Consider the following 27,831-nt stretch of genomic DNA (forward strand, 5'->3'; position numbering starts at 1 on the left):
CTGTAAGCCGCTGCGTCTATGCACGCTGCCATGGCAACCACAGTGGGGTACAATGATTACGTATTGATATTTTATATTCAAAAAATTAAAGATCAAATTCATAGTGACTTCATAATGTTCTGCAAAACCACTGTTCAGGGGCCTCATTTATGAAACATTGCGTAGGATCCATACTATGGGCCCTATCTTGCGCCAGACTCCCTAAACACGCTATTTGCGGCTTTAGGATTTAGGAAGAGACGTTCCCCCGTAAAAGTTGCTATCTTGTGCACCTTCCGCTATCCGCAAAACACCTCCGCTACCTGCTATATTATGCATAGGCGTGTTTTGGGCGTTACGCCAGTTAAACCAATCAGTGTGCCAGGTGCCATTGCCTTTAAGGGCAGGATGCGCTATCCTAAATCCTAAATCCTAAACCTGTGATGGAGAGAGGGAGGTAGATTTTCTCAGGGCTTCTACTGAGGCTAAAGCAAGTTGGCTTTATATACATATTATATATTATATTATAGGCGAGTTAATTCGGGAGGTGGAGCCACATGTGTCCAAGTGGACGTGTCACAAGGTTGTACTGATTGAGTAAAATCCCCGGGCCACACCACAGACACACAAGAGGCAGAGGTGGAACTATGTGTAAACTAATTTATTGACAAGGAAGACAGGGCAAATAAAATATTAAAAATAAAAATATAGCACAGCTGCTGGCTTATGAGAAAACAACAAAACGTGCTGGCATAAGTGTCCAATTAAAACAGTCTTTCCTCTAAACAGTCTATATGAGTAATATACTCAGTCCATTCCGGCGGCGTCCCGGTATCAGTCCGACCGTGTGCGTGGCGAGGCTCCGTCGGGGCGCGCATTGAAGCCGCCTGGGCGCGCTCTCGTAACAGCCCAAACTTTAGGGAAAGCGGATAGCGGGTGGTCAGGACCACCCGCAAGATAGCAACTTTAGGGATAGCGCATGAAACGCCCACGGACACACCTCCAGGCGCAAATGATGCAGTCGGCATAACGGATAGCGGGTAGCGGGTGGCGCAAGATACCGTTTAGGGATAGCGGAAGCTCCTGAATCCGCATTTTGCGGGTAGCGGGTAGTGGCAGCGGATAGCGGGTGGCACAAGATAGGGCCCTAAAAGTGTACATACGCCCAAAAGCCGACAATGGTGTACGCCATAAAAAATCCAGACTTAGAAAACAATGCGTTCGCACACCTGCAAGCAATTTCCCTTTATAAATCACAATCCACCTGAACGATTGCGGACAAGATTATGTCTTATCCTCCGCCCAATACATGCCAACATTTAACCGTGAATGGTTAATGCAAGGAACCTCATGAATGTTGATGCATATTTAAATGAGCCAGCTGATCAATGCCATGTTAAGATTAATCATGGAAGCCACAGAGAGGAAGACAAAAAAAACACAATTTTTCGGATACAGAAATCGAGGTGCTTGTGGGTGATGTGGAGAGGCGAAAGTCCGTCTTATTTGGCAGCCACAGTAGTGGCATTACAAATAAGAGGAAGTGTTGCGAGTGGCAACACGTTGTTGCCGCTCTTATTTCAGTGAGTGAGACGGAGAGGACTATGCCTGAAATAAAAAAGAAATGGTTGGATGTAAAGGAGGGGGCAAAAAAAGACTTGGGTGCCTGAGCTCACACCGATGGAGAGAAGAATGACGTCTGTACTTGGAGAAGCCAGCGTGTGGGGCATTGTGCCAGAGGAGGAGGGGGACACAGATTTGGCTGAGACCACAGCTGAGCCAGGCAAAGTACTGTTTCATTTCTATTACATGAATAAGGCATTTTTTCACAGTGGGCTAATGTGTTGTGTCTTGCTGTCCTCAGGTCCTAATCCTGAGTTGGCAGATGGCGAGGAGGGTCCCAGTGAGGAGAGTCTGGGCGAGGGGGCTGAAGGCGCCGAGGATCCGGCTGTCCCCAGCACCAGTGCGCCCCGAGCACGTGGTGCATCTGCCAGTGGCCGGGTGCTGACCGATGCCAGAGGGAAACCATCAGTGCCATGAGTGTCAGAGCTGATGAATTGAGACAAATTCGAACAGTCATTCAAGTAACATGTGTAAAGTTATGTCTGACATAGCAAACATATTAAAAGAATGTGTTAAAAAATGAACCTTATTGCTGTGTTCTTAAACGCCACATGACATCTTCATGGAGGCTTGCTCCTTGCTGGAATTCCTCTTGTCGGGGAGGGGGCTGTGGGTTAGGGTCATCATTCTGTGGTGGGGGGAGGCCAGGAGGGACAGGAATGCCATGCTTCGGTGAGAGGTTGTGCAGCATAACACAAGCCCTGATGATCTTGCACACCTTAGTCGGGTAATACAGTAGCCTCCCCCCCAAAGCGTCCAAACACCGCCACTGGCCTTTCAGGAGGCTGATGGCACGCTCCACAGTTGAGCGTGCATGGTTGTGGGCTGTATTATACCGCACCTCCTCTGCGCTCTGGGGGTTTTGAAAGCGGGTTAAGAGCCAGTGCCTGAGGGGTAGCCACTGTCACCTGCAGGTTATAGCGGAAGAGTGCGTCAGTATACCAGGCTTGAATGGTTAGAATTTCTACAAGTTTTGTTTCACTTATTTTATTGACTTACTAAGAAGCCAGCCATTACGTAGTTTAGGTGCATGTTGGAGTCACATATGACTTGTACATTAACAGAGTGTACATGTTTTTTATTAACATACACAAACTGATTGTCACATGGAGCCCTTAAAGCAACATGAGTGCAGTCAGTTGCGCCGATTACATTTGGAAAACCGGACATTGCTGCAAATTTGCCTATTAATGTCTGGATCTACATGGCGCCCCCTGAGGCGCACATTTTCATTTTCTCTTTTTGTTTGTGTTTTTGGGTGTGTTTTCTGTTTTTTTCTGTGGTGGATGAGTGTCATGCACTGCTGACATATAACAGACAGACATTGCTGGATATCGCCAAATCACAGAGACACGCAGAATTTACTGGTTTTATACCACCAGAGCTACAACCCATTGTTTGCTCCTGCAGCCACCACCATCACCCCCAGGAGGGCCACGAAGCACCGAGCTCGAGTGAGTATGCTGACACCAGGAGAGTGCTTCGCAGACGGCGACGCAAGAAAAGCAAGAGGGGAGGGCCCCATGCTAGGCTAAAAGCTTGCGCTAGCCGACCACCGCTACCCAGCCTTCTACTAGCTAACGTGCAGTCTCTGGAAAATAAACTGGATGAGCTAAGAGCCAGGATTACATCTCAGCGGGAAATAAGAGAGTGCTGCGCTCAAATTTTCACCGAGACCTGGCTTTCAGACAAAGTCCCAGAGAGCGCCGTTCAGCTGCAGACTCACTCCATTCATCGAGGAGACCGGACTGCAGCCTCCGGTAAGACCAAAGGGGGAGGTGTGTGTGTGTTTATCAACAACTTGTGGTGTGGAGATGTAAGGATCATGTTTACAGTAACATACGTGGTGCATACAGGGCTGCACCCCCCTCCCCACTTCGGACACTCGGACCACATCTCTCTGTTCCTGTATCTGGCCTACAGACAAAGACTGAAACAAACAAACCCTGTCACCAAATAAATTAAACTCTGGACTTCAGAGACTGAGAGCATCCTGCAGGACTGTTTTGCTGAGAGACTAGGATGTGTTTGAGATGCAGCCATCCGGGAAGACTCTTCTGTTAGCATACAAGATTATGCTGAGCATGTGACGGGGTACATTAGCACTTGTGTTGACAACATTGTGCCCACCGTACAAGTCAGAAAGTTCCCGAACCAGAAGCCCTGGATAAACAGTCAGGTATGCCACATGCTGCATGCCAGCTCTCTTGCATTCAGATCAGGCAATGAGGTGGAGTACAAAGCTGCAAAGTACGAACTGAGGAAGGCCATTACAACGGCCAAGAGGCAGTACAGAGAGAAGCTGGATGGCTTCTATTAAACTGCTGACTCTGGGCAGATGTGGCATGGACTGCAGCACATCACAGACTACAGGACCACCACCAGCATCATCAGCTCCACAGACAGCCTACCGGATGACCTCAACAACTTCTACACCCGCTTTGAGACCTCCGGTTACAGCACAGAGGGGCAACACACATACCTGGACCCCACCACCACCACCACCACCAACTGTATCACCAGGCCAGGTACACAAAGTCCTGAGGAAGATCAACCCCTGCAAAGCAGCTGGACCCGACAACATCCCTTGGCGGGCCCTCAGAGCATGTGCTAACGAGCTGGCAGATGTCCTCACCTCCATTTTCAACCTTTCTCTCAGACAGAGCATTGTTCCTCTCTGCTTCAAGACCACAACCATCGTCCCTCGTCCCAAGAGAAGCCCACCCACCTGCATGAATGACTACAGGCCAGTTGCACTCCAATCATTATGAAGTGTTTTGAGAGAGTGGTGCTGACCCACATTCAGAGCAGCATACCGGACCCCTTGGACCCCCTGCAGTATGCCTACCGGCCCAACAGGTCCGCCTCAGATGCCATCGCTGCTGCCCTCCATTATTCCCTCCTCCACCTGGAAATTCACGAGCAAGGACCACACCAACAACAAGGTACGTTTGAACGATTTATTGCGAAGTGAATTGAACTTGATCAATAGTCTTGTAGTGCGGCTGCGTGTGGGGAAGCTTCTTAGGGAATCCGCCGTAGCTCCCGGGCACGACAAACCCCCCTTAGGACTCTACGAAGCCAGGAGTGGAGAAGGGAGAGAACACAGGGTGGGAGGGAGGGTGCAGAGTACGAGAGTGACAGGGGAGGAAGGGGTTAGGAGAATTTATATGCCGGAAGAGGTGTGGTTGTGGTGTGGTCCTGCTCCCGAAACTACGCTAGAAAGCTTCAATTCAGGAGCAAGGACCACACCAACAACAAGGTACGTTTGAACGATTTATTGCGAAGTGAACTGAACTTGATTGATAGTCTTGTAGTGCGGCTGCGTGTAGGGAAGCTTCTTAGGGAATCCGCCGTAGCTCCCGGGCACGACGAATCCCCAAAAGCTTCATTACTTGAGACAGAATTGAGTGGAGTTGGATTAGATGATCAGCGGTATTAAGGCGCAGTCTACGATTGAACATTGTAGCCGAATATGGAGGGACCATTCTTCGGTAGTTTACCGCATAAGAGCTCAAGCTTCTGAACTTATTGAACGAGAAGCGGGAGCGAATGTGTAATGGCATTGATGTGACCAGAGACGTGAGCAGCTCGGAGGATGTACTGGTGAGTGACGGAGTGTCAGCTTAGACGACGCATGAACGGCATGATGGATAAGGAATTGGAACGACCTTTGTTGATGATATAATGAATGCCAGGTTATTGGAGTAGAGGAGGATAGACTTCCAAAACCATTCATGTCCCCGAAGGATGGCAGCGACTACAATGGGGTATATTTCGAAGAGCGTTGGGGATTCAATTTTCAATTCAATTCAATTCAATTCATTTTATTTATTTGTATAGCCCAGAATCACAAATTACGAATTTGTCTCAAAGGGCTTTATGGAAAATACAACATCCTCTGTCCTTACACCCTCACATCGGATGAGGAACAACTCCCTAAAAAAACCCTTTAACAGGGAGAAAAATGGGAAGAAACCTCAGGGGAGCAACAGAGGAGGGATACCTCCCCAGGACGGACAGACGTGCAATAGATGTTGTAGACACAGAACACAAACAATAAAAGGTATATATGTATAATGTGGGATGTTATCTAGCACTTGCTAGCAAGCTCTTGGGCCATTCTGTTGCCAACCATCTTCCATCGTAGAAACCCCCAAAAAACCGGCAGATGGAGCAGCATTGGTATACGAGTTAATGTCGTGATAGTGAGTCAGATGGTCAGCATAAAAGAAGGTAATCCCATTCCAGATTGAGGGGAGGTTGAGCCATGGACGGAGTTCGGCCTGACTGGGACTGTGAGATGCCCAGGAGGGACGAACAGAAGCAGCGATGGATAGCAAGTGGGAGATGAAGCTTGCTCCTGGGGAATGATACGGGTGGCGAAGTGGAGGTTGCTTAAGAGAAAAAGAAGTTGGAATTTGGTGCACTAAGGGGCGAGGACATTCGAATTCAGAAGCTGATTCAATTGAGCTTCATGACTGAAGGAGAAGCTTGCAGCTGTTTTGTGTCCAGTGTGACGCCGAGGAATTCCAGAGATGTGAAGGGGCCCTCTGTTTTCGCGGCGGACGGAGGCACTCCTAGGTCAGGGAAGACTGCAGTGAGTATCGGCAAACCCGAAGCTGGTGATGATGAGGGTGGCGAATTATGAGAAATCATCCGAGAAGTGGACGATCCACGTAATTTTGTGGTTAGAAAGCAGGGTTCTGCTTTGGCTCTGGAATGGATGAAATGACTTGGCGTGGGCGACCATAGAGCAGGGGGAGGCTGGCTGGGAGGGGCGCTACGCACGGGGAGCGTGGAAGGCTGCACAGGGCGAAGATGCGGTAATAGATTTCCTTATCGAGTGTGCCTCAGTATCTGATGAAGTCGGTCTGCTGTGTCAGAAGCAAAGTGGACGTGATGTTTCAGAATATCATGAGAATTCTGGTAGCCAGCAGGGGGCGCTGGCATCACGGTGCCATGAACTTCGGCTAATTGCAAGTTGCTGCGACTGCTGGATGTGAGTGGCAGGTGGCGCTGGCATCCCGGCGCCAAGAGCCCCGAATGATGTAAACTGCGTTTGTTGCTGAATTAGAGCTGCGAAGGTTGCTGGCATCCAAGTGCCAGGAGTCCTGAATAGAGGAAACTGCTGCTGTTGCTGGGATAGAGCTGAGGAGGGTGCTGGCATCCCGGTGCCAGGAGCCCCGAATGGAGGAAACTACTGTTGTTGCTGAATTAGAGCTGCAGTTGGTGTTGGCATCTCAGTGCCAGAAATCGGTGCTGGAGGAAGCTGGTGCTTGTTGCTGGAATAGAGCTTTGGAGAGCTCTGGCATCCCGGTGCCAGAAGCCTGTGCTGGAGAAAGCTGGTGCTGTTGCTGGAATAGAGTTGTGGAATTTGTGGAGAGCCCTGGCATCCCGGTGCCAGGAGACCCTGCTGGAGGAAGCAGTTGCTTTTACTGAATTAGAGCTGCGGAGGATGTTGGCATCCCGGTGCCGGAAGCCTGTGCTGGAGGAAGCTGCTATTGCTGTAATAGAGCTGTGGAAGGCCCCTGGCATCTTGGTGCCAGAAGCCACTGCTGGAGGGAGCTGGTGCTGTTGCTGATTTAGATTTGTGGAAGGCCTTTGGCATCCCGGTGCCAGAAGCCACTGCTGGAGGAAGCTGCTGCTGTTGCTGATTTTTGGAACTGTGGAAGGCCCCTGGCATCCCGGTGCCAGATGCCACTGCTGAAGGAAGCTGCTGCTGTTGCTGATTTGAAGCTGTGGAAGGCCCCTGGCATCCCGGTGCCGGAAGCCACTGCTGGAGGAAGCTGTTGCTATTGCTGGAATAGAGCTGTGGAAGGCCCCCGGCATCTTGGTGCCAGAAGCTCCTGCTGGAGGGAGCTGCTGCTGTTGCTGATTTGGAACTGTGGAAGGCCCCTGGCATCCCGGTGCCAGAAGCCACAGCTGGTGGAAGCTGCTGCTGTTGCTGGAATAGCTGTGGAAGGCCCCTGGCATCCCGGTGCCAGAAGCCTTTGCTGTAGGAAGCTGCTACTGTTGCTGGAATAGAGCTGTGGGAGGCCCCTGGCATCTTGGTGCCAGAAGCTCCTGCTGGAGGGAGCTGCTGCTGTTGCTGATTTGGAACTGTGGAAGGCCCCTGGCATCCCGGTGCCAGAAGCCACAGCTGGTGGAAGCTGCTGCTGTTGCTGGAATAGCTGTGGAAGGCCCCTGGCATCCCGGTGCCAGAAGCCTTTGCTGTAGGAAGCTGCTACTGTTGCTGGAATAGAGCTGTGGGAGGCCCCTGGCATCTTGGTGCCAGAAGCTCCTGCTGGAGGGAGCTGCTGCTGTTGCTGATTTGGAACTGTGGAAGGCCCCTGGCATCCCGGTGCCAAAAGCCACTGCTGGAGGAAGCTGCTGCTGTTGCTGGGATAGCTGTGGAAGGCCCCTGGCATCCCGGTCCCAGAAGCCACTGCTGGAGGAAGATGCTGCTGTTGCTGGAATAGAGCTGTGGAAGGCCCCTGGCATCCCGGTGCCAGAAGCCACTGCTGGAGGGAGCTGCTGCTATTGCTTGGATAGAGCTGTGGAAGGCCCCTGGCATCCCGGTGCCAGAAGCCTAGGCTGGAGGAAGCTGTTGTTTTTGCTGGAATAAGGCTGCAGGGGCGCTGGCATCCCAGTGCCAGGAGCCTGCCCTGTAGGAAGCTGATGCTGGAATAGGGCTGCAGGGGGCGCTGGTATCCCAGTGCCATAATCCTGTGCTGGAGGAATCTGTTGCTGTTGCTGGACTTGGGCTGCAGAGGGCACTGGCATCCCGGTGCTGTGAGCCTGTGCTTGAGGAAGCGGTTGCTGGAATAGAGCGGTCCTGTGGTTGTCTGCTCTGGATAAAGGAGGAGGGTGTTCTAGCTGCAATGTATTCTTTCTTCTGAGGTGCGTCTTTCTGCTGACTTTGAGCTAGGGAGTGTCTGTGAACTGTTCCTTTAACTGCGGCGGGGGTGGTGGCGTTAGGACGCGATGACGTGGTGGGCGTGGTGACATCATCCGGAAAGCAGCTGCTATGGCAGCGAGCTGACATCAGAATGTTAAAAGTTTTGCTTTATTGTTGGTTCTATGAAATGGGATTCCTTTATGTTTCAGTGTATTGTGAAGAGCTGCTACGGTCCAAATGGAGATTTCTGAGGGAAGCTGACTGTCGGGGGACCTTGCTGGAGCGTGGTAGCGATTTGACTTGCTACGTGTTGTGATGCCGGAACTGTTGTCATGATGGCGGGGAATTTGAGATGTTTTTGGAGGCGAAAGAGTGGAAGAATGGCGGTGGCTGCGGCGGTGATGATGGCCATATCTTGTTTGCTTCGGCCTCTCTTTAGTGAAGGAGGGAAGCTTGGGAGTGTGGAGGAATCGTCCAAAGATGATGAACTGGAATAGTTTTGTATATTTAGCAGAGATGAACCGGGCGGAATGCAGACTACGGAGGAGACTGTGTTGGCTGGACTCACTGTGTGTTTCTGACCGGGTTTTGGATGGCGGAAAGCGGGGTCTCGGGCACCGGAGCAACGGAGGGATGTCTTTCGTATGGTGGAGCCGTGGAGGAAGGCATATGGGGACTTTGCTGGAGCGTGGTTACGATGCGACTTGCTAAGTGTTGCCTCCATGGTGGGGAATTTGAGACGTGTTCGGGGCGATAGAGTAGGAGAACAGCGGCGGAGAAATGAGGAGGAAGGCTTGGGGATGTGGAGGAAGCGTCTGACGATCATAATGGACTGAGATGATTTTGGAGACATGAACCGGGCGGAATACACACTTATGGAGGAGACTGTGTTGGCTGGACTGACCGGATTTTGGATGGCGGAAATCGGGATCTCAGGCACCGAAGCGGCGGAGAGATGCTTTTCGTCTGGTGCTGGAACCGCGGAGAAGGGTTGATTTAAACTCTGGGCCTGATTGTCCTGATCCTGGTCGAACGAGTCGTCTTCCGAAGGAGAGAGGGAAACGACGTCCATGCTGAAGTGAGGTGAGTGGCTGCCGAGTAAAGTTTAAGTCGCAGATTGCTTCGAGTTTAGTGTATGAAGTTGCCGTTTCTCGGCTCTCGTGCAGAGTACGAGAGTGACAGGGGAGGAAGGGGTTAGGAGAATTTATGCAAGGCCGGAAGAGGTGTGGTTGTGGTGTGGTCCCGAAACTATGCTAGAAAGCTTCAAATAAAGACTCCTACATCAGGATACTCTTTATCGACTACAGCTCCGCTTTTAACACAGTCATCCCCCACAAACTCACCCACAAACTGTCCACACTTGGTCTGCACCCCACCCTCTTTGACTGGCTCCTGGACTTTCTGACTGGCGGGCCCCAGTCTGTCAGGATTGGAAATAGGACTTCAGCCAGCATCACCACGAACATTGGCACCCCACAGGGATGCGTCCTCAGCCCCATCCTCTACACACTGTTCACCCACAACTGTGTCACCTCCCACAAGGACAACACCATCCTAAAGTTCGCGGATGGATACCACACAGGTGGTGAAGAGGGCTCAACAGCGGCTGTACTTCATGAGGAGGCTGAGGAAGTTTGGCATGTCACCTAAGATCCTCAGCAACTTCTACAGCTGCATTGTTGAGAGCATCCTGACCAGATGCATCAATGTGTGGTACGGCAGCACAACTGCTATGGACCGCAAACGTCTGCAGAGAGTGGTGAGGACTGCTGAGAAGATCACCAGGACTCCACTGCCCTCTCTGCAGAGCATCTACCACCACAGAGTCCAGAGCAGAGCTGCCTCCATCCTCAAGGACCCCACCCACTCTCAGCACAGACTGTTCACACTTCTGCCCTCAGGCACAGGTACAGAAGTGTGAAATGCAGGACTTCCAGATTAAAAAACTCCTTCTTTCCAACTGCTATCAGACTCCTGAACAGCCGACAGGAGTTACAATCATGGATTACGCATGCACACATACAATCTGCACACTCATTCATTCTAACTTTGCCCTCTTTGCTTACAGCTACACATAGCTGATCTGTTGTTGCACATATGTGTATACATTTGCACATACATTTGTACATATATCATTGCACATACATTTGTACAAATTTGTGCATACAATTGTCATGCTCTTCTGTATAATTTATATTTCTTGTATACTGTATTTTTTTCTACTATTATTGTATTTTTTTTTTTTTTTTTTACTATTATTCTTATTGTACAAGTGGCATTCATTGTGGGCAGCAAAGTAAGAATTTCATTGGGCAGGGAACTTGGTTCTTTCTGTGCACATGACAATAAATACTTTGACTATGACTCTGACTAATGTTGGCCTGTTCACCCACAGTGTAGGGAAATCTGATGTATCGACTGGTCGCATTAACAATGCCATCTAAGACTGCAGGCAGTAACTCATTCCCAGCTCTGGGGGGACAAACCACCAAGTCTGAGGCCATCAGAAAACCATAGCCTCAAGACTAAATCGCTCACAGCGGCCGAACTAGCACCCTGCACTCCTGAAGCTCCTTTTCAACAGCTTGGTTAAAGGTTTCCCAGAGAGGCTGAGCAGAGTGATAACACGATAGCTGATGCAAACTCTCCTGCTCCCATTTTAAAAATGAGGACCACAACCCTCATCTGTCAACCTACAGTGACTTATAAGATTTTGGTGATGATCAGTTTGTTGTATTTCCACCATTAGAAGTTTTTGTATTTTAGTCATAACTGTATTGGTCAACTATCACAAGTTCATGAGTCGATAGGAAATTCAGACATCTACAACTTCTCAAACAGGCTGCTGTAATGTTAATATAAGGCAGTCAAAGCCAGAAAACAATCAAAAAATCAAATATCAAATGTTATGGAGTCTGCCAGTTTAAAGTGGGAAAATTCAGTTCAGCATTGGTGCAGGTTTGTCCACAACTGGGTGGTCATCCATTTTTTATGATGTGTTTTCAGTCAATTCTGTCTCTAATCCAAATGACCATGATGAGACATTAGAGCTGAACTGAACCGCATAAATTGTTTAAAAGACATATTTAACATTGATTATGATGCAAAAAGGTTAAGGTAAAATTTGATTTTACTGAGAAGGTGGTACCGGAAAAATTATATCAGAAAGAGACTAGACTGCACACAGATTACAACATCTATTTCTAATTGGGTGAATGTGCTGACATGTGATGGTGACACCTGAAGTGGGTGGGAGGATAAAGCTCATATACAGGATGGGAGGAAAGGCAACTCCTCCAGACCAGATCTGCTCTTGTGGATACCAGCATGATTTTTAACTTGCTGTCTGTAGAGTGATAGTTAGCAACAGTGTGGATGATTTTGTCCTGTACTGATCTCTGCAGGAAGGCATAAGTACAGTATCTCTAGAAAGGGGATAATACACTTTTCTTTGTGTTTGTGTCTTGTGCTCCAGTAACTGCAGCAGGCGGCAATAGAGACATTTTGTTCTTCAGAAAAATTCTAATATATAGAAAATGCCAAGGACTAATTACAATAACACTGCCGGCCTGAAGTATCATACAACACAGGAAATATTACTATATGCCAGTCTGAGCATAGGGCCGATCTGCATTTTCCTCTACATCAACAGTGTCCTGCTGTTCACCTTGAGGAGTAAGTCGGTATTTCGTGAAACCTTTCGCTACATCCTGCTGTATAATCTTCTTTTTGCAGACACTGTTTATCTGGTATCGAGCTCGCTGCTTTACCTGTTTGCTGTTTGTCGGATAAAACTGACATTTTACATGTGCCGTGCTTTAACATTGCTCTCAATGCTCATGTCCGTAATCTCGCCTCTAACACTAACGGTGATGTCACTGGAGAGATTCGTGGCCATATGCTATCCACTGAGACACGCTGTCATCATCACCGTTAGAAGCACAGGTGTGGCAATCACTCTAGTGTGGCTCACCAGTTCCCTCAGCATCATCATTCGTGTTTTAATACTATTATGTTCAAATACTGAGTTCTCATTCGACCTGCAGATGAAGGACATCTGCTCCAAAGAGGCCTTCTTTCTTGTACCAATGTCTCATCATTTTAACACAGCATATTCTGGCATTGTCTTCCTGTCTGCAGGTGTCACAGTCATCTGTTCCTATATTGGTGTGACGCTTGTTGCCAGGTCTGCTTCAACAAACAAAGCCTCAGCCAGAAAGGCCAGCCAAACCCTTTTGCTCCACCTGTTTCAGCTGGGCCTGATTCTAATCTCCACTTTTCACTCCAACATCATCACAGCCGCTGCTACAATCATGGAGAGATCACATGTTTTACGCCTTTCCAGCCTTTCCTTTATTTTCCTCAGCATCCTCCCCAGGTGTTTGAGTACTTTCATCTATGGCCTCAGAGACCAAACCATCAGGCCATTCCTCATACAGCATCTATGCTGTCAGTGGAGATGCTCAGCTTTCCTGAACAAAGCAAATGCTGGTGAATGATGTTGGAAGTGAGCACTGAGTATGTGTTTGTAAGCAAGATACTTTGATGATAAATTTCATGTATGAGGACTGCAATTCAGTCCACTTTTTTGTCAGTGTCACAGTGAAACAGCTTTCATTTTGCTTTCAGTCAGTGAATTAAAACATGTTAAGGCAGGACATAGAAAGGACAGTAAATACTGGTATATAATGACACACCCAGTCTAAAGCTAAAGGAAAGGTCCGTTAGCCTTTATAGATTAATCACATATTTAGAGGTAACAGAAGGATCTCCATATATGAAATATCTCTGCCACTGTTATATAAGGTCAATCTTATACACCTGAGGTCTTCAGTGATGACAGCTTTTATTCATAAATCCAGTAAGCGCAAGAGAAGGCCACTGCTCAGATGACAAGTGTAGAGAGCAAGTGTCTTTGATAGGTTTTGATAAGATTTCTAACTCAAAGAGAGCTTGGCTTTGATCAACTCCTTTGTGATCTTGGTACTTTCTGACATCCACATGATGTTTGAAGTGGTGCAACTCTGTAATCAGCACAATGCACAATGTCTTTTGTACCAAAGCAACTTCATATATAAGAATACATTTAGTGGGTGATTTCTGCTGTGGGATGTGTGTGTGTGTGTGTGTGTTTGTGAGGTGAGTGTGCGTGCGTGTGTGTGTGTGTGTGTGTATCTGAACTTTATAAGACTAAATAATCCTTTATTCACAGTTCTTTCGCTGGTTTCAGTAGATGGGTTTGAGTTACTATAGGAATATTACTGAAATAAACAATGTCCCAAAGAAAATTGTCAGGGCTGTGATTAAGATAAGGGTTAAGAAGTGCTGCCTCACAGAAAACTTTGTGGACAACAAAGTACCATGTGTGGATACTGCAGTGGAAACCTCCAGGCAAGCTGGCTTGTGGTCAGAAAACTGTTTATGTTAAACTAACTTGATGCTTGAATTCTGCCTAAACTATTTGTGTTGGTAGAGCTGAAACGTGATTAAATAAAATATTACTAATCTGTTGCTGCTGATCATCATTAACTAATAAATGTCATTGTTCACAAAACGACATATGAAAACAATATCACACTTGAGATTGTATTGTTATACTTAATATCAACATGGCTGTGATAATGTCATCGATAATGTCAGTAAAGGATGACCGTGATGATCTTAGGCCTGAGGCCTCATGCCCACATCCAAATCAAAGCCATGCTGACATTCAGAATAGCACCTCTCCCTTTGGTATGATATTGCTTAAATGAGTCTTGATGTAATTCATATCACCACGGGTGTGATTCAGTCAATGATAATGTCAGTAAAGGTCGTGTTGTATCTTTAATTCATGGATACAGTAATTCATCAGTTATACTTCATAAAAACATGCATACAGTTAAAATGGTTTACATTAAAATGTGAATTCATTTTGTTATGACATTAAGAATTAAAAACTGTGTGCAGTACTGATAAAGACCACAAGGTGGCAGTCATGTGTTATCAAGAGTTACAACTGACAAAGGAGAGTTGAAAAACAAGGGAAAAAATAAAAGAAAATAGAAGTTGCTAGCAGAAGATATAAATGTTGCAATGCTGTGCCTTGTAAGTTAAATGATGCACATGTTGAAAGGCAGAAAGTGATATTCTGGTCATTTTTGTAGACAATACAGCTAAGTCCTATCAGGTCGGCAATGATTGTCTGATGTCTAAACATCAGGTTTCCACTGGACGGGCCTCTGATGGGGACTGACTAACATAACAGTATAATATATAGTATAATAACAAACAGTTTAACAGTAAAAAAAAAAAAAAAAAAAAAAAAAAAAAGTCTACATTTTTTAGGGGGGCATGTCTTCTTTATTTGAGGCTCACAGTAGAGAGAGATAGGAGAGGCAGGGGAGAGAGAGGGGATGACATGCAGCAAATGACCAGGCATCGGACTCAAACCCAGGCCGCTGTGGTAAGGACTCAGTCTTGACAAGTGGTACAGGCTCTAACAGGTGAGCTACTGGGGCGCCCCCTCCTCTGGGATTCTATTATTTCTCATGTCTGTGTAGGTTCTCACTCATTTCTATTCCAAGAAGCTTCTTCAGTTCTGACAGACTGGTGGGGAGTCCCAGGTTTTTAAACATGTGTTGGGATAGTCCCGGACTGTACATTGGGAGAACCGGGAGAATTCCCGAAGTGCCGGCTTGTCACTGGCCTGGTGACCTGCCTGTCTTCTTTTTTTTTTTAAACAGGTCGCCGGCCAGGCCAATCAGCTGTCAGGCCGGTCCGGTCCGGCTGGCCTCGCCAGTCTGACCTTTTATTTTTTTTAAGTCGGAGAGATAGGCCAGGCCAATCAGAGGCCAGCTGTGAAGAGATCAAGATGTGATTGGTTTGTTTTGATTAACATCTGCCCCAACAGTCCAAGTCCGTTGTAGCCTAAACACAGGAAGCATGTTGAGGAGGGGGTGTCGCAACTCGCGTGTGTGTGTCTGACTGTGGAGGAGAGGAGAGGAGGCGGAAGAAAAGGTTGCATGATTGAATTGAAGTTAATAAATTAATTACCCAAAAAATAGGAAATGTGGTGTGGAAAGGGAGAAAGGAAAGAAGGCACTTGAGAAAGATGCGGCCCCCCCGGCCTGATTACATGATTGATTCGTGGCCTGAAACAGTCTCCCAGTACGGCCCTGTGGTGGGATGTTATCCAGGTCGCTGAAACCACGGGATTGTTGTTGCTCCTCTCTGTTAAAGCTTCTTGGATGAGAAGTGAAATGTCTTTGAGAATCTAAACACAATCCAGTTGACCTCAATTCAACTCTACATGGATACTATTTCTGTCACTTCTAGGAATGAGTATTTCAGGCAAAAATATGGTTTGATATTCATGTGGAACTATTCAATGATTTTTTGAAAATCATGGCCTTGTCATGCCCTCTGCCCCATAACTTGTCTTTCTGTGTGTTTGTGGGTGTGCTTGATTGCAGGATTGGGGCCTGGTGTGTAGGGGTTGGGTCTCCAGCCTGCTCAGCTGTCCGCCATCAACTAATCATCTCAGCACTACAAGAGGCTGCCTCTAACAATCAGACCTCACCAGATTGTTGACTCAGTAACCACTGTCAGTCGCATTCAAGCCAGTTCTTTTGCCTGTTTGTTTTTTTTTTTATATATATATTTTGCATTGAGAGTAACTTCTCTATTTTTCTGCCATGGATCCAGCTCTTACCCGGCCTCCAGCACCAGTCCTGTGTTCTGTCTGCCACCTAGCCGGTTCAGCCAGCCAAGCCCTCCATCCATCCCTCACCTGGAGACCTGTCATTCTGCAATCTGTCAATCCCTCATCCCGGACTCATCATCCTGCACGCAAGTAGTATTAAACATTCTTTGAACTGATCAGCTGCCTCACTTCTCATTTCTCTGCCTTTTCTGCCCTCTGAGTCCACCATTCCTAACCCGTTACAGGCCCATCCTTTTTGTCTTTTCTATTAGTGAATTATGTGGCTGAAAAAACAATCATCTGACATAAATGCAAGGAATATGGAAGTGAATTACAGGCAGTATTTTTGTAGAAATTCTGTGCTTCATGCAATTGGAAGTCTTCACCAATGTGAAGCTGTTGTCCTTGCTTGCATGAAAGTTGCAGCGCTTACACTTGCCATGACCTCAAAGTCAAGACCTGGTGTTGGTAAGTTTGAGAAAAACATTTCAACTCCCTAGAAACCAATTAGAAGTTAGGTGTCAGTAAGAAGGCCCTGCTGTCCCCTTATTATAACATAAATAATTCATTGCAGTGGAGAATGAGGCTCCAGCTCATCACTAATACTCTGAGCGAATGTTTACATTAGTGCCGGCTGTTATGTCACTAAGGGACTCACTCACTTCTTTTGTGTGGAAGAAGTCTTGACTTGTACCTGAAAAGGCCTGAAAATTGGCCTTGCTCAAGTAAAGGGTGACATAGATATCTATCTGTAATACTTTTATGCCTCTGCACCAGCCAATGCCTTTGGTGAGGATTTTGGAGATCAAAGGTCAGGGTCACTGTGACCTCTCATCCATCCCAGTCACATAAGCGCGATATCTCAGGAACACCCTTTGAAAATTTCTACAAATGTGGAACAAACATCCCCTTGGATTCAAAGATGAACCAGTGAGATTTTGATGGTCAGAGGGCAAAGGTCAAGGTCACTGTGACCTGACAAACCACATTTCTGGACATAAGTCAATAATTCATGTGCTAATTATGACAAAATTCCACATGAATATACTGTGGGGTACAATGATTAAGTATTGATATTTGATATCCAAAAAATTAAAGATCAAATTCACAGTGACTTCATAATGATCTGCAAAAAAACAGTGTTCTAGCCATTATTCAACACCATGACTCATCATTTTCATTTGATTTCCTCTCCTTGGATGACAAGCAGGACAGCGGGGTCCAGTTTCCCTGGTAATCCGCCACAAGCTTATTGGTTTTGTAGAAATTGAGCCTCAGGTCATTATCGTTGTACCATGTAGCCAAGCTCTCCATCAGACCTCTGTACTCCTCTGTAACAATTCACTATGTGAAGACAGCATGTTTCTCACTGGAAATTGTTCACTGAAACCATACATGTCAATACTGATAACTTCCATTTTGCCAAAAAATACACCTAATACCTTTTATTAAATTGGTTTAGCATACTGGTTGTCAGGATGTTCTTGCAAATCTTGTGTTCATGCTTTGGTGATCCATCCATCAATCCATCTTCTATCGATTATTCAGGGCTGAAATGCGGTGATAGTAGGCTGAGGAAGTCAGTCCAGATGTTCTTTTGACCGGCCACAGCCTCCAGTTCCTTGTAGGGATCCCAAGGCATTCCCAGGCAAGTCGGGATATATGTCTCTCCCAGAGTGTCCTGGGTCTGCCCTGGGTCTCCTCCCAGTTGATTGTGTCTGGAAAACGTCCAAGAGAGGCGCCCAGGAGGCATCCGGAACTAGATGCCGGAAGAACATCAGCCACCTTCTATCAGTTTGCAAGAGCAGTGGCTGCGCTCTGAGCTCCTCACCCTCTCCATGTGGGTGTGCCCAGCCACCCGGCAGAGGAAACTCATTTCCATCGCTTGTATCTGCACATTCTTTCGGCCACTACCCAAAGTTTATGACCATTGATGAAGCTTGGAAGAAAGATCAGTGTGTAGCTTGAAAGCTTTGCCTTCTGGCTCAACTCCCTCTTCACCACAGTGGCCTGGTACAACAAACGCATGACTCCTGCCACCACTGCCCTGATCCGCCTTTTGATCTCCTGCTTCATTTTACCCTCAAATGTAAACGGGACCCAAAGATTCTAGGACTACTCCATTTGAGGCAGTAACTCAATCCCAGCTCTGGGGGGACAAACCACCAAGTCTGAGGCCATCAGAGAACCATGGCCTCAAGACCAAATGGCTCACAGCGGCCAAACTAGCACCCCGCACTCCTGAAGCTCCTTTTCAGCAGCTTGGTTAAAGGTTTCCCAGAGAGGCTGAGCAGAGTGATAACACAATAGCTGATGCAAACTTTCCTGCACTCATACGCGGAAATCCCGGGGGAGTCAGGGGGGACAAGACCTCCATCCATAAAGTAAAATGCAAGCAGAGCTAATAATAAATGAAATGAAAATAAACAGTGTGTTTTTTAGTGTTAAAAAGTTATGACCCCCCCCCCCCCCATGCCTCAAAGTGGTTTGGTCCACATCCTGCTGCCGGCAAAGCGGCAGCTCTGTAACTTTCAGTCAGTCCGTCAGCCTGAGAGGCAGCAGCCTGATGAAAACTAGCAAGAAAACATCCTCAAGTGAAAGCCAGTGAGTCATTTATCACACCACTTGTTCACCAAGCACAAGGTTGTAATATGAAAAGTGCCTCTTTCAGCTCACTGTTTAAGCTAACAGCTAATGATTGTTTCCAAGCTCAAGCGAATGCAGGACAGTGAGGGAGAGAGAGGACAGACCACAGGAGGAGCAAATACTGAGCTTTTTATTCTTTCAAAAAGTCTGTCAGGATATTAATGTTAGAAATAGTTAATAATTTACTGATATTTTGAATTTGTCTCTAGATAGATATCCAGTATTGGATGCTTGCAAAAATATAAGTTTATTGCCGAGTTAATTGTGCTTCGGTTGTTGTTTTGATTGTTACATCATTTGTTGGTGACAGCAGTGTTTGCGCTTTCCGCTCCCATTGTAAATGCATTTCGTTCCATAATCTAGTTTTATTATAACCAAAGAGGGATTTCGCCGAAGTGTTTTGCTTCGGGTGTCTTTTGTTTAGCATTGAACAGTTTTTGTTGGTGAAGGCAGCGTTTGCGCAGCCCGCTCCCGTTTGTTGATAATTGTTTATTGCGCACTGTTACGCTGTGATTAGTTTTTGACTACAACGGTGAACATCTTGCAGCAGTGAAGGTAGCGTCTGCGCTCACCTCCGCTGTTGCAGATTAGCTTCCCGCTGGACACCTTGTAGCGGTGAAGGTTGTGTTCACGTCCCCGCTCCTGCTACAGGCTCACCACCAACCTAGACGCTTGCGGCAGTGAAGGCAGTGCTTACGCTCCCCTCTCCTGCTACGAGCCAGCTTCCTGCCTGTTGCATTATAGCGGTAAGTGCGGTGTTTTCACCCTCGCTCCCGCTACAAACCCGCACCTCCTAGAACCCCTCTGCTGTGTAGGTTGTGTGTTCGCATCCTTCCCTCAGCTTAGGTGGTTGGACCAGAGCTCCGATGATGGAGAATACACATTATTGTGTTGATTGTGGGACTGCTTTGCCGGAAGATGACGGCCACGACCTCTGTCCGGTGTGCCTCGGCCCAGACCACCTTCGAGAAGGACTCTCTGACAATGCCTGCATGAACTGCAGCTGTATGTCATTTGCATCAAGGGCTGCTAGGTTGGCTCAGGTTCATTCAACGGGTGGAGACGACCTCCCACTATCTGGTAAGTTGCCCCCAGCCCAATCTACTCGTTCGAAGCGCCGGAGAGCGGTATCGGCCGCAGCTGCTCCAACTGAAAAGAAAAGGAAGTCAGATAGCAAGCTTGCTGAGCAGGTACAGAAGCTTTCTGCTGAACTTGCGGAGATGAGGTCCTTTTCCAGACTCGTCAGTCTGATGCTCCCTCAGTAGACACAGAGATGTCATTACAGACCCCACCTATGCCCTCGCTGCTTCTGGAGGAGGATGTACTCTCTCTTGCAGCCTCAGCCACTGACTTTGGTATGCAAGAGGATGAACACTCCCATGCTTCAGAACTGGGTTCCCGTTCTTCAGTTCAAAGCCCGCAGAGTATGCTTGGGGAGTCGGACACCTCCATGTCAGACATACTACGCATGGCCGTGGATCGCCTACAGGTACAGATCCCACAGCCACCCCAATCAACTCCAGGGACTGCCTTCTTTAGGCGGGCCGGCGCTTCCACTTCCTTCACTGTCCCTCCTTTGAGGGATTATCTCCTTGAACTGCATGCATGTTGGTGAAACACTGGAGCCTGTTTTCGTCTCACTTCTGATGGCCGGGCACTGGCAGCTATGCATGATGTGGCAGTGGTTGGCCTCGACCGGATGCCTTCTATTGAACCGACTATTGCGTCCCTCATTGTGTCTCCTGATGAGGCGATGCGGGCAGCTGCCAGATGTCCTCGACCTCAGTGCCGGGTCACAGATGACCTGATATCAAGGGCATATAAAGCCGGAGCACGGGCTTGTCGCATTGGTAATTCGCTTTCCCATCTTTTGCCCATCTTTTGCTGGTCCAGGGTCTCCATGTCCCGAACCTCGACCTCTTCCCGGGTTCGTTTACCACCACCGACTGACTTGAGTCTGCGCCGTAGTCCTCGTCGTCCCACTCAGAGGCCAGCCAGGGACTCTCGCACCACGGCCCGTTGGAGGGCCGTGGTGCGGACGTGGTGCGGACGACTGGAGGGCCGTGGTGCGGACGACTGGCTGGTTTGTGCTCCATCCAGAACTCAAGTGGTTCAGGACACGGATCAGCTTCTCTTTCACATTTCCCAACTGGGCCTGAAAGCGAACACAGAAAAGAGTTGCCTGGAGCCCTCTCAGTCTACGGTCTTCATCGGTGTGGCGTTAAACACACTGACCATGAAGGCTTGCCCGTCCCCTCAACGTGTGGACGACATTCTTCACCTGCTCTCTCTGTTTTGCAGAGACCGATCATTGCCCCTTGTCATGTTCCAGCGCCTCTTGGGCAAACTAACGTCAGTATCAGCCGTTGTTCCGTTGGGCTTACTGTCGCTACGCCCTCTGCAGAAATGGCTGAACAGCTTCCACCTGGACATAAGGCGACACAGACACTGAAAAATCAGGGTGTCTCGGCGGTGCATCCTTGCCTTAGCTCCGTGGAGGGACAGGGCCTATCTGTCCAAGGGTGTTCCCATGGGCTCTATTCCCTCTCGGCGAGAGGTTGTTGCCACAGATGCCTGCCCCTTAGGATGGGGTGCAGTGTGGAAAGGCCGAATAGCTCGAGGTCAGTGGCCCGTACGAGATCGTGCCAGACATATCAATGTGCTAGAGCTGCGAGCAGTACATCTGAGCTTGAAGCACTTTCTGCCGTATCTGAGAGGACGACATATACTCATACGGTCGGACAACACCTCGGCAGTTTATCATATAAATCACCAGGGCGGCACCAAGTCTGCACAGCTACATGGGCAGCCCCCCGACTGACCAGTCTACGGGCAGTATATGTCCCAGGGGAGCAAAACCAGTTGGCGGATTTCCTGTCACGTCACAAGCCTCCACCTGGAGAGTGGCGCCTTCATCCAGAGGTTGTATACGCTATCTGGGGCCTCTTCGGCAGAGCAGAAGTGGATGTCTTTGCCTCAGAAGCGACGACCCACTGTCCCCTCTGGTTTTCTCTGATGGAGACAACCATCCCTCTTGGCCAGGATGCGCTGGCTCACCCCTGGCCAAAGACCCTGTTATATGCATTCCCCCCGCTTCCTCTGATTTGGCCGACACTTCAGAGGGTCCTTCAGGATGGTCACAGACTCTTACTGGTGGCCTCTTTCTGGCCAGCAAGGACATGGTTTCCTCTCATTCACAGACTGTGCTGCAGTACACCCTGGCGCCTCCCTTACAGGAAAGACCTGCTGTCTCAATTGGGGGGGCAGATTTGGCATCCCAATCCTCAGAACCTCCAGCTGTGGGTATGGCCACTGGAGGGCCCGAATCATTGCTGAGCAGCTGTCCCGATGCTGTTCGGGAAACCGTCTTGAATGCCAGAGCATCATCCACCCGTCTGCAGTATGGCAATAGGTTGAAGCTATTCAGTAACTGGTGTGCAGGTCGGAAGGTGGACCCAGTTCATTGCTCAATACCGACGGTCCTGGAGTTCCTGCAGTCTCTCTTGGACAAGGGCAGGTCTCCTTCAACTCTTAAGGTGTATGTAGCTGCTATTTTGTGCCATCATGGCAGGGTGGACAATAACACTGTGGGGAGTCACAGTCTGGTGTCCCTTTTTCTGAAGGGGGCCTGGAGGCTGCATCCCCCAATATCCCTGAGAGTTCCAGCATAGGACCTGTCCCTGGTGCTGCATGCCTTATGCCAGCCTCCGTTTGAGCCCCTGGCTCAAGCGGAGTTGAAATGTGTGGCTTACAAGACTGCATTCTTGCTGGCCATCACGTCAGCGAAGCGTGTTGGTGAGCTGCACGCTCTATCGGTAGCCTAAGTGCTTTGTGTTTACGATGGAACCATGATGATTCGAGTGTCACTCTTTGGCCGAATATGGCATTTCTCCCAAAGGTGCTGTCTCGGTCGTATTTGAATCAGCCTATACGGCTCACACGGTTCAACCCCCCAGTAGGGGATGGAGGGGACGAACCGGAACTGTTGTGCCCGGTACGGGCACTCGAAACTTACATTGCTGCTACTGCAAGTGTTCGTCAGTCCGAACAACTCTTTATTTGTCATGGTGGGCCTCAGAAGGGTTCTGCTCTCTCTAAACAGCGTCTCTCCCATCGGGTCGTAGATGTCATCACTTACGTGTTGGCTAATCGCTCTCTGCCACCTGCTGTGAAGTGTCATTCAACAAGGAGCATATCCACATCATGGGCGGCCCTGAGAGGGGTACCTCTAGGGACCATCTGTGCAGCTGCCTCATGGTCATCACCAAGAACATTCTGCAGGTTCTACCCGGTGAACGTGGCACTCCTCCTCCATTAGGAGTTGTTCTCCAGCCAGAATCCTCAGGTTCTGCGCAGTGAGGTATTCTTTTTCGATTATGGTCCCGGTCCTCGACCTTGTTTCTGTAGCTACCAGGGCCCACAGGGTATTGCAGCTATTTCCCCATCCACTGGGTGTAGCCTTCCTACTGAAGTCTTTGACTCTGCTCAATGAGTTTGTAGTCAGGTTTCCTCGTGACACTTTTGGTATAAGTCATTCAGTGCTTAAAGCACCGCCTCTGGCGGTCAGAAGGGACGAAATAGAATGATGAGTTACGAATGTAACTGCGGTTCTATGAGTCCCGAATGACCGCCAGAGCGCTCAGTCACTCAGAATCCTCGTGATCACGCGAGAAGTTTCTGTAGGGAATGATGTGCCGGTTGACCCCGGAACTTATACCCTTTCCGGGTCATCCAGGTGTCACAGGTGACTTTTTTGGTATACATACTCGAACTGCGCATGCGCGAAGGGACTATTCAGTGCTTGAAGCACCGCCTCTGGTGGTCATTCGGGACTCATAGAACCGCAGTTACATTCGTAACTCAGCATTTTAGAGCTTATTTTGAGTTTCTAGTTCTTGTAAAGCTACTTTGATGGACTGTAATGGAAATAGAACAGTGAGTAAAGAAATTTGGTTAGAGGATTATTACTTTTATTAGCACTATTTAAAACATATGAACATGCTGAGGGCTCAACGCTGTACGGCAAGTTTCAAAGGAGCGTAAGAGAGAAAGAGGGAGGTACAGTTGTGCCAGACAGCAATTTTTTTCATGTCCCCCCCAGGAATTACTCTCTGAAATTTTGCTGTTTATTGCCCCCCTCCCAACAATGAAATGGGATTTTCGCCCCTGCCTGCACTACTTAAAAATGAGGACCACAACTCTCGTCTGTCACTCTACAGTGACCTACAAGATTTTGGTGATGATCAGCCTGTTGTTTGTTTGTTGTTGTCTGTTGCTGTTTGTTGTTTCCACCATTAGAGGTTTTTGTATGTTAGTCATAATTGTAATGGTCAACTATCACAAGTTCATGAGTCGATAGGAAATTCAGATATCTACAACTTCTCAAACAGGCTGCTATAATGTTTCATTCACTATTTAATTTGTCAGGCAGTCAAAGCCAGAAAACAATCAAAAAATCAAACATTGAATATTATGGAGTCTGCCGGTTTGAAGTGGGAAAATTGTTCAGCGTTGGTGGAGGTTTGTGCACGACTGCGTGGTCATCCAGTTTTGATGATGTGTTTCATTGTGAGTTTTAACAGAAATTTCGAGAGGGGTCTAGCTGCAGACCTCCAGCGTGAGGCGTCTTCCGGTGCAGGCTCCCGTCTCAGGCCAACCTCCAGCGTGAGGCCACAAATAACCGGAAATAACAAACTTTTTTCACACCTGCTGAGGGACTCCAGCATTTTGGCCAAACACCAAGAAGATGGATTATCCTATAAGTGTTGCAATGTTTGTATTTGTGTAGTGTTATCTGTCCAAACGAGGTAATGGCCTACGTTTTACGAGGCGTGTTTGTGCCGCGGTGTTACTGAGACGACACTTTTCGCCCTCCAAAGTTAACATCACATGCAGTATCTAACATCACAGTTAGTCCACAGCTGTTTAGCCCTCTGTCGTGTTCACCTCTTGCCCCTTACTTTCGTGCTCCCGGTCAAATTCAACCGGTCTGTTAAACTGCTCTTAAAACGAACACAAATCACCCCCCAAGTTTTTATTTAACACTTTTTTTCTCTGTCTTTTTCATAGAACGAAGTGGGGGCCAGGGTACTTCATCACTGCAAAAAGGCCGCAGAGTGGGACGAAACAAACCAACACTTGTTTTCGGCCAAGGTGGAGTTTCCCTGTGTCCTCACTGTGGGAGAGGAAGAACTGGAAGAGGTTGTGAGGCAGTACAGAACGCTTTGGGATGAAAAAGAACGTTGCCATCTCGATGGCCAGGAGACAGAAGCAATCCTTGACCATTTCAAATTTAAATTCCATAAAAATTAACATATGTGGGTCTTTTGTGAGGAGATTGCTGACAAAAGAGGATACATGACCTACACTGAATGTGAAATGAAGGAGTAGGCTAATAAGGATGGGTTGTCATATTGGATTTAAGGCTAACAATGTTTAATAAAAGGCTGAATAAAAGCGAGTGATTTGGTGTCCTTTTATCTGTTTTCCTTATTGCTTTAATTGTATTATATTTTCATTTTGTACATAAAATATATAGTTATTAGATATTTATTTATTTACTTTAATTATGCCATGAAAGATCACAGGTGAGTTAGTGTATTTCAAGAAAATGACTGCAGTTTTATCTTTTCCTCTCCCTAAATGCTGACAATTTTATATTTAAGCATAGTTGAAAATCTGATTGGTGCCAATATTCTTAAGATCTTCAGGTGTACAGTATATCATTGAAGACATACAATAGAAATTTGAAAAATAAGGCAACTACCTTAAATAAATGTTATACAAGAGCTGTTAAGTCTGAACAAATATGCATAGACTGATGTTTTCATGTAACTACTCTTCAGAAGGACTTAAAGGTTTATTTGAAATTTCTTGTACGTGTACCTGGAGTTTACCCCATTGTAGGACTAAAATTTGATGTTACTGGTGTAATTGTGGTAAAAATGCCACAAATAAAAGGTAGACAACATCAAAAGTGCTATATATTTAAGAAACTGATGTCTTTCACGTATCAAAGTTTACTAATTAAATATATAAAAAAGCGACAAAGTTTTCTCTTACAAAATCAATAACTTGGTTTTATTTTGAAGTTTGTTGTGCGCATTTTCTGTCCCAAACGACTTCACACTGGAGGTGGCTTTATTTTGGAATTTATTGTGCGTGCTTCGGGTCCCAATCGGCCTCACGCTGGAGGTTGGCCTGAGACGGGAGCCTGCACCGGAAGACGCCTGGCGCTGGAGGTCTGCAGCTAGATCGTCTTGTGGAAATTTCTGTATCTAATCCAAATGTCCATGATGGGACATTAGAGCTGAACTGAACCGTTTAAAAAACATATTTAACGTGGTTTATAATGCAATGAAGTTGAGGTAAAACTTGATTTTACTGAGAAGGTGGTGCCAGAAAAATTACATCAGAAAGAGACTAGACTGCACACATCCCCATTCTCCTTTTTCAAAAAGATTACACAACCCATTTCTAATTGGGTGACCATGCTGACATGTGATGGTGACACCTGAAGTGGGTGGGAGGATAAAGCTCATATACAGGATGGGAGGAAAGGCAACTCCTCCAGACCAGATCTGCTCTTGTGGATACCAACATAATTTTTAACTTGCTGTCTGTAGAGTGATAGTTAGCAACAGTGTGGATGATTTTGTCCTTTATTGATCTCTGCAGGAAGGCATAAGTATCTCTAGACAGGGGATGATGCACTTTTCTTTGTGTTTGTGTCTTGTGCTCCAGTAACTGCAGCAGGTGACAACAGAGACATTTTGTTCTTCAGAAAAATTTCTAATTTATTGAAAATGCCAAGGACTAATTACAATAACACTGCCGGCCTGAAGTATCATACAACACAGGAAACATTATTATATGCCAGTCTGAGCATAGGGCCGATCTGCATTTTCCTCTACATCAACAGTGTCCTGCTGTTCACCTTGAGGAGTAAGTTGGTATTTTGTGAAACCCCCCGCTACATCCTGCTGTATAATCTTCTTTTTGCAGACACTGTTTATCTGGTATCGAGCTCGCTGCTTTACCTGTTGGCAATATGTCGGATAAAACTGACATTTTACATGTGCAGTGTTGTAATATTGCCCACGCTGCTCGTGTGCTCAATCTCACCTCTAACCCTAACGGTGATGTCACTGGAGAGATTTGTGGCCATATGCTATCCACTGAGACACGCTGTCATCATCACCATCAGAAGCACAGGTGTGGCAATCACCATGGTGTGGCTCACCAGTTCCCTCCACATCATCATTTGTGTTTTAATATTATTATGTTCAAACACTGAGTTACCATTCGACCTGCAGATGAAGAACTTCTGCTCCGAAGAGGCCGTGTTTCTTGTACCAATGTCTCATCATTTTAACACAGCATATTCTGGCATTATCTTCCTGTCTGCGGGTGTCACAATCATCTGTTCCTATATTGGTGTGATGCTTGTTGCCAGGTCTGCTTCAACAAACAAAGCCTCAGCCAGAAAGGCCACCGAAACCCTTTTGCTCCACCTATTTCAGCTGGGCCTGATCCTCATCTCCACTTTTCACTCCAACATCATCACAGCCGCTGCTACAATCATGGAGAGATCACATGTTTTACGCCTTCGAAGTCTTTCCTTTGTTTGCCTCAACATCCTCCCCAGGTGTTTGAGTACTTTCATCTATGGCCTCAGAGACCAAACCATCAGGCCATTCCTCATACAGCATCTATGCTGTCAGTGGAGATGCTCAGCTTTCCTGAACAAAGCAAATGCTGGTGAATGATGTTGGAAGTGAGCACTGAGTATGTGTTTGTAAGCAAGATACTTTGATGATAAATTTGATGTATGAGGACTGCAATTCAGTCCACTTTGTTGTCAGTGTCACAGTAAAACAGCTTTCATTTTGTTTTCAGTCAGTGAATATAAACATGTTAAGGCAGGACATAGAAAGGACGGTAAATACTGGTATACAACGACACGCCCAGTCAAAATCTAAAGGAAAGATCCTGTAGCCTTTAAAGATTAATCACACAT

The 27,831-nt window shown here is 47.2% G+C and overlaps 2 protein-coding genes across 2 annotated transcripts; both read left to right on the forward strand.

Annotated features, from left to right (window-relative positions):
- Positions 1-12,018: 12,018 nt before the first annotated feature.
- LOC115371058 (odorant receptor 131-2-like) lies at positions 12,019-12,981 on the forward strand. The gene has a single exon (XM_030068173.1). It carries the CDS (start codon positions 12,019-12,021, stop codon positions 12,979-12,981), a length of 963 nt encoding a protein of 320 aa, XP_029924033.1.
- A 13,636-nt stretch (positions 12,982-26,617) lies between these two features.
- On the forward strand, positions 26,618-27,580 carry LOC115371059 (odorant receptor 131-2-like). The gene has a single exon (XM_030068174.1). It carries the CDS (start codon positions 26,618-26,620, stop codon positions 27,578-27,580), a length of 963 nt encoding a protein of 320 aa, XP_029924034.1.
- The last annotated feature ends 251 nt before the right edge of the window (positions 27,581-27,831 follow it).

This window comes from Myripristis murdjan, chromosome 14, assembly GCF_902150065.1.
Source record: "Myripristis murdjan chromosome 14, fMyrMur1.1, whole genome shotgun sequence".
Classification (NCBI taxonomy): domain Eukaryota; kingdom Metazoa; phylum Chordata; class Actinopteri; order Holocentriformes; family Holocentridae; genus Myripristis; species Myripristis murdjan.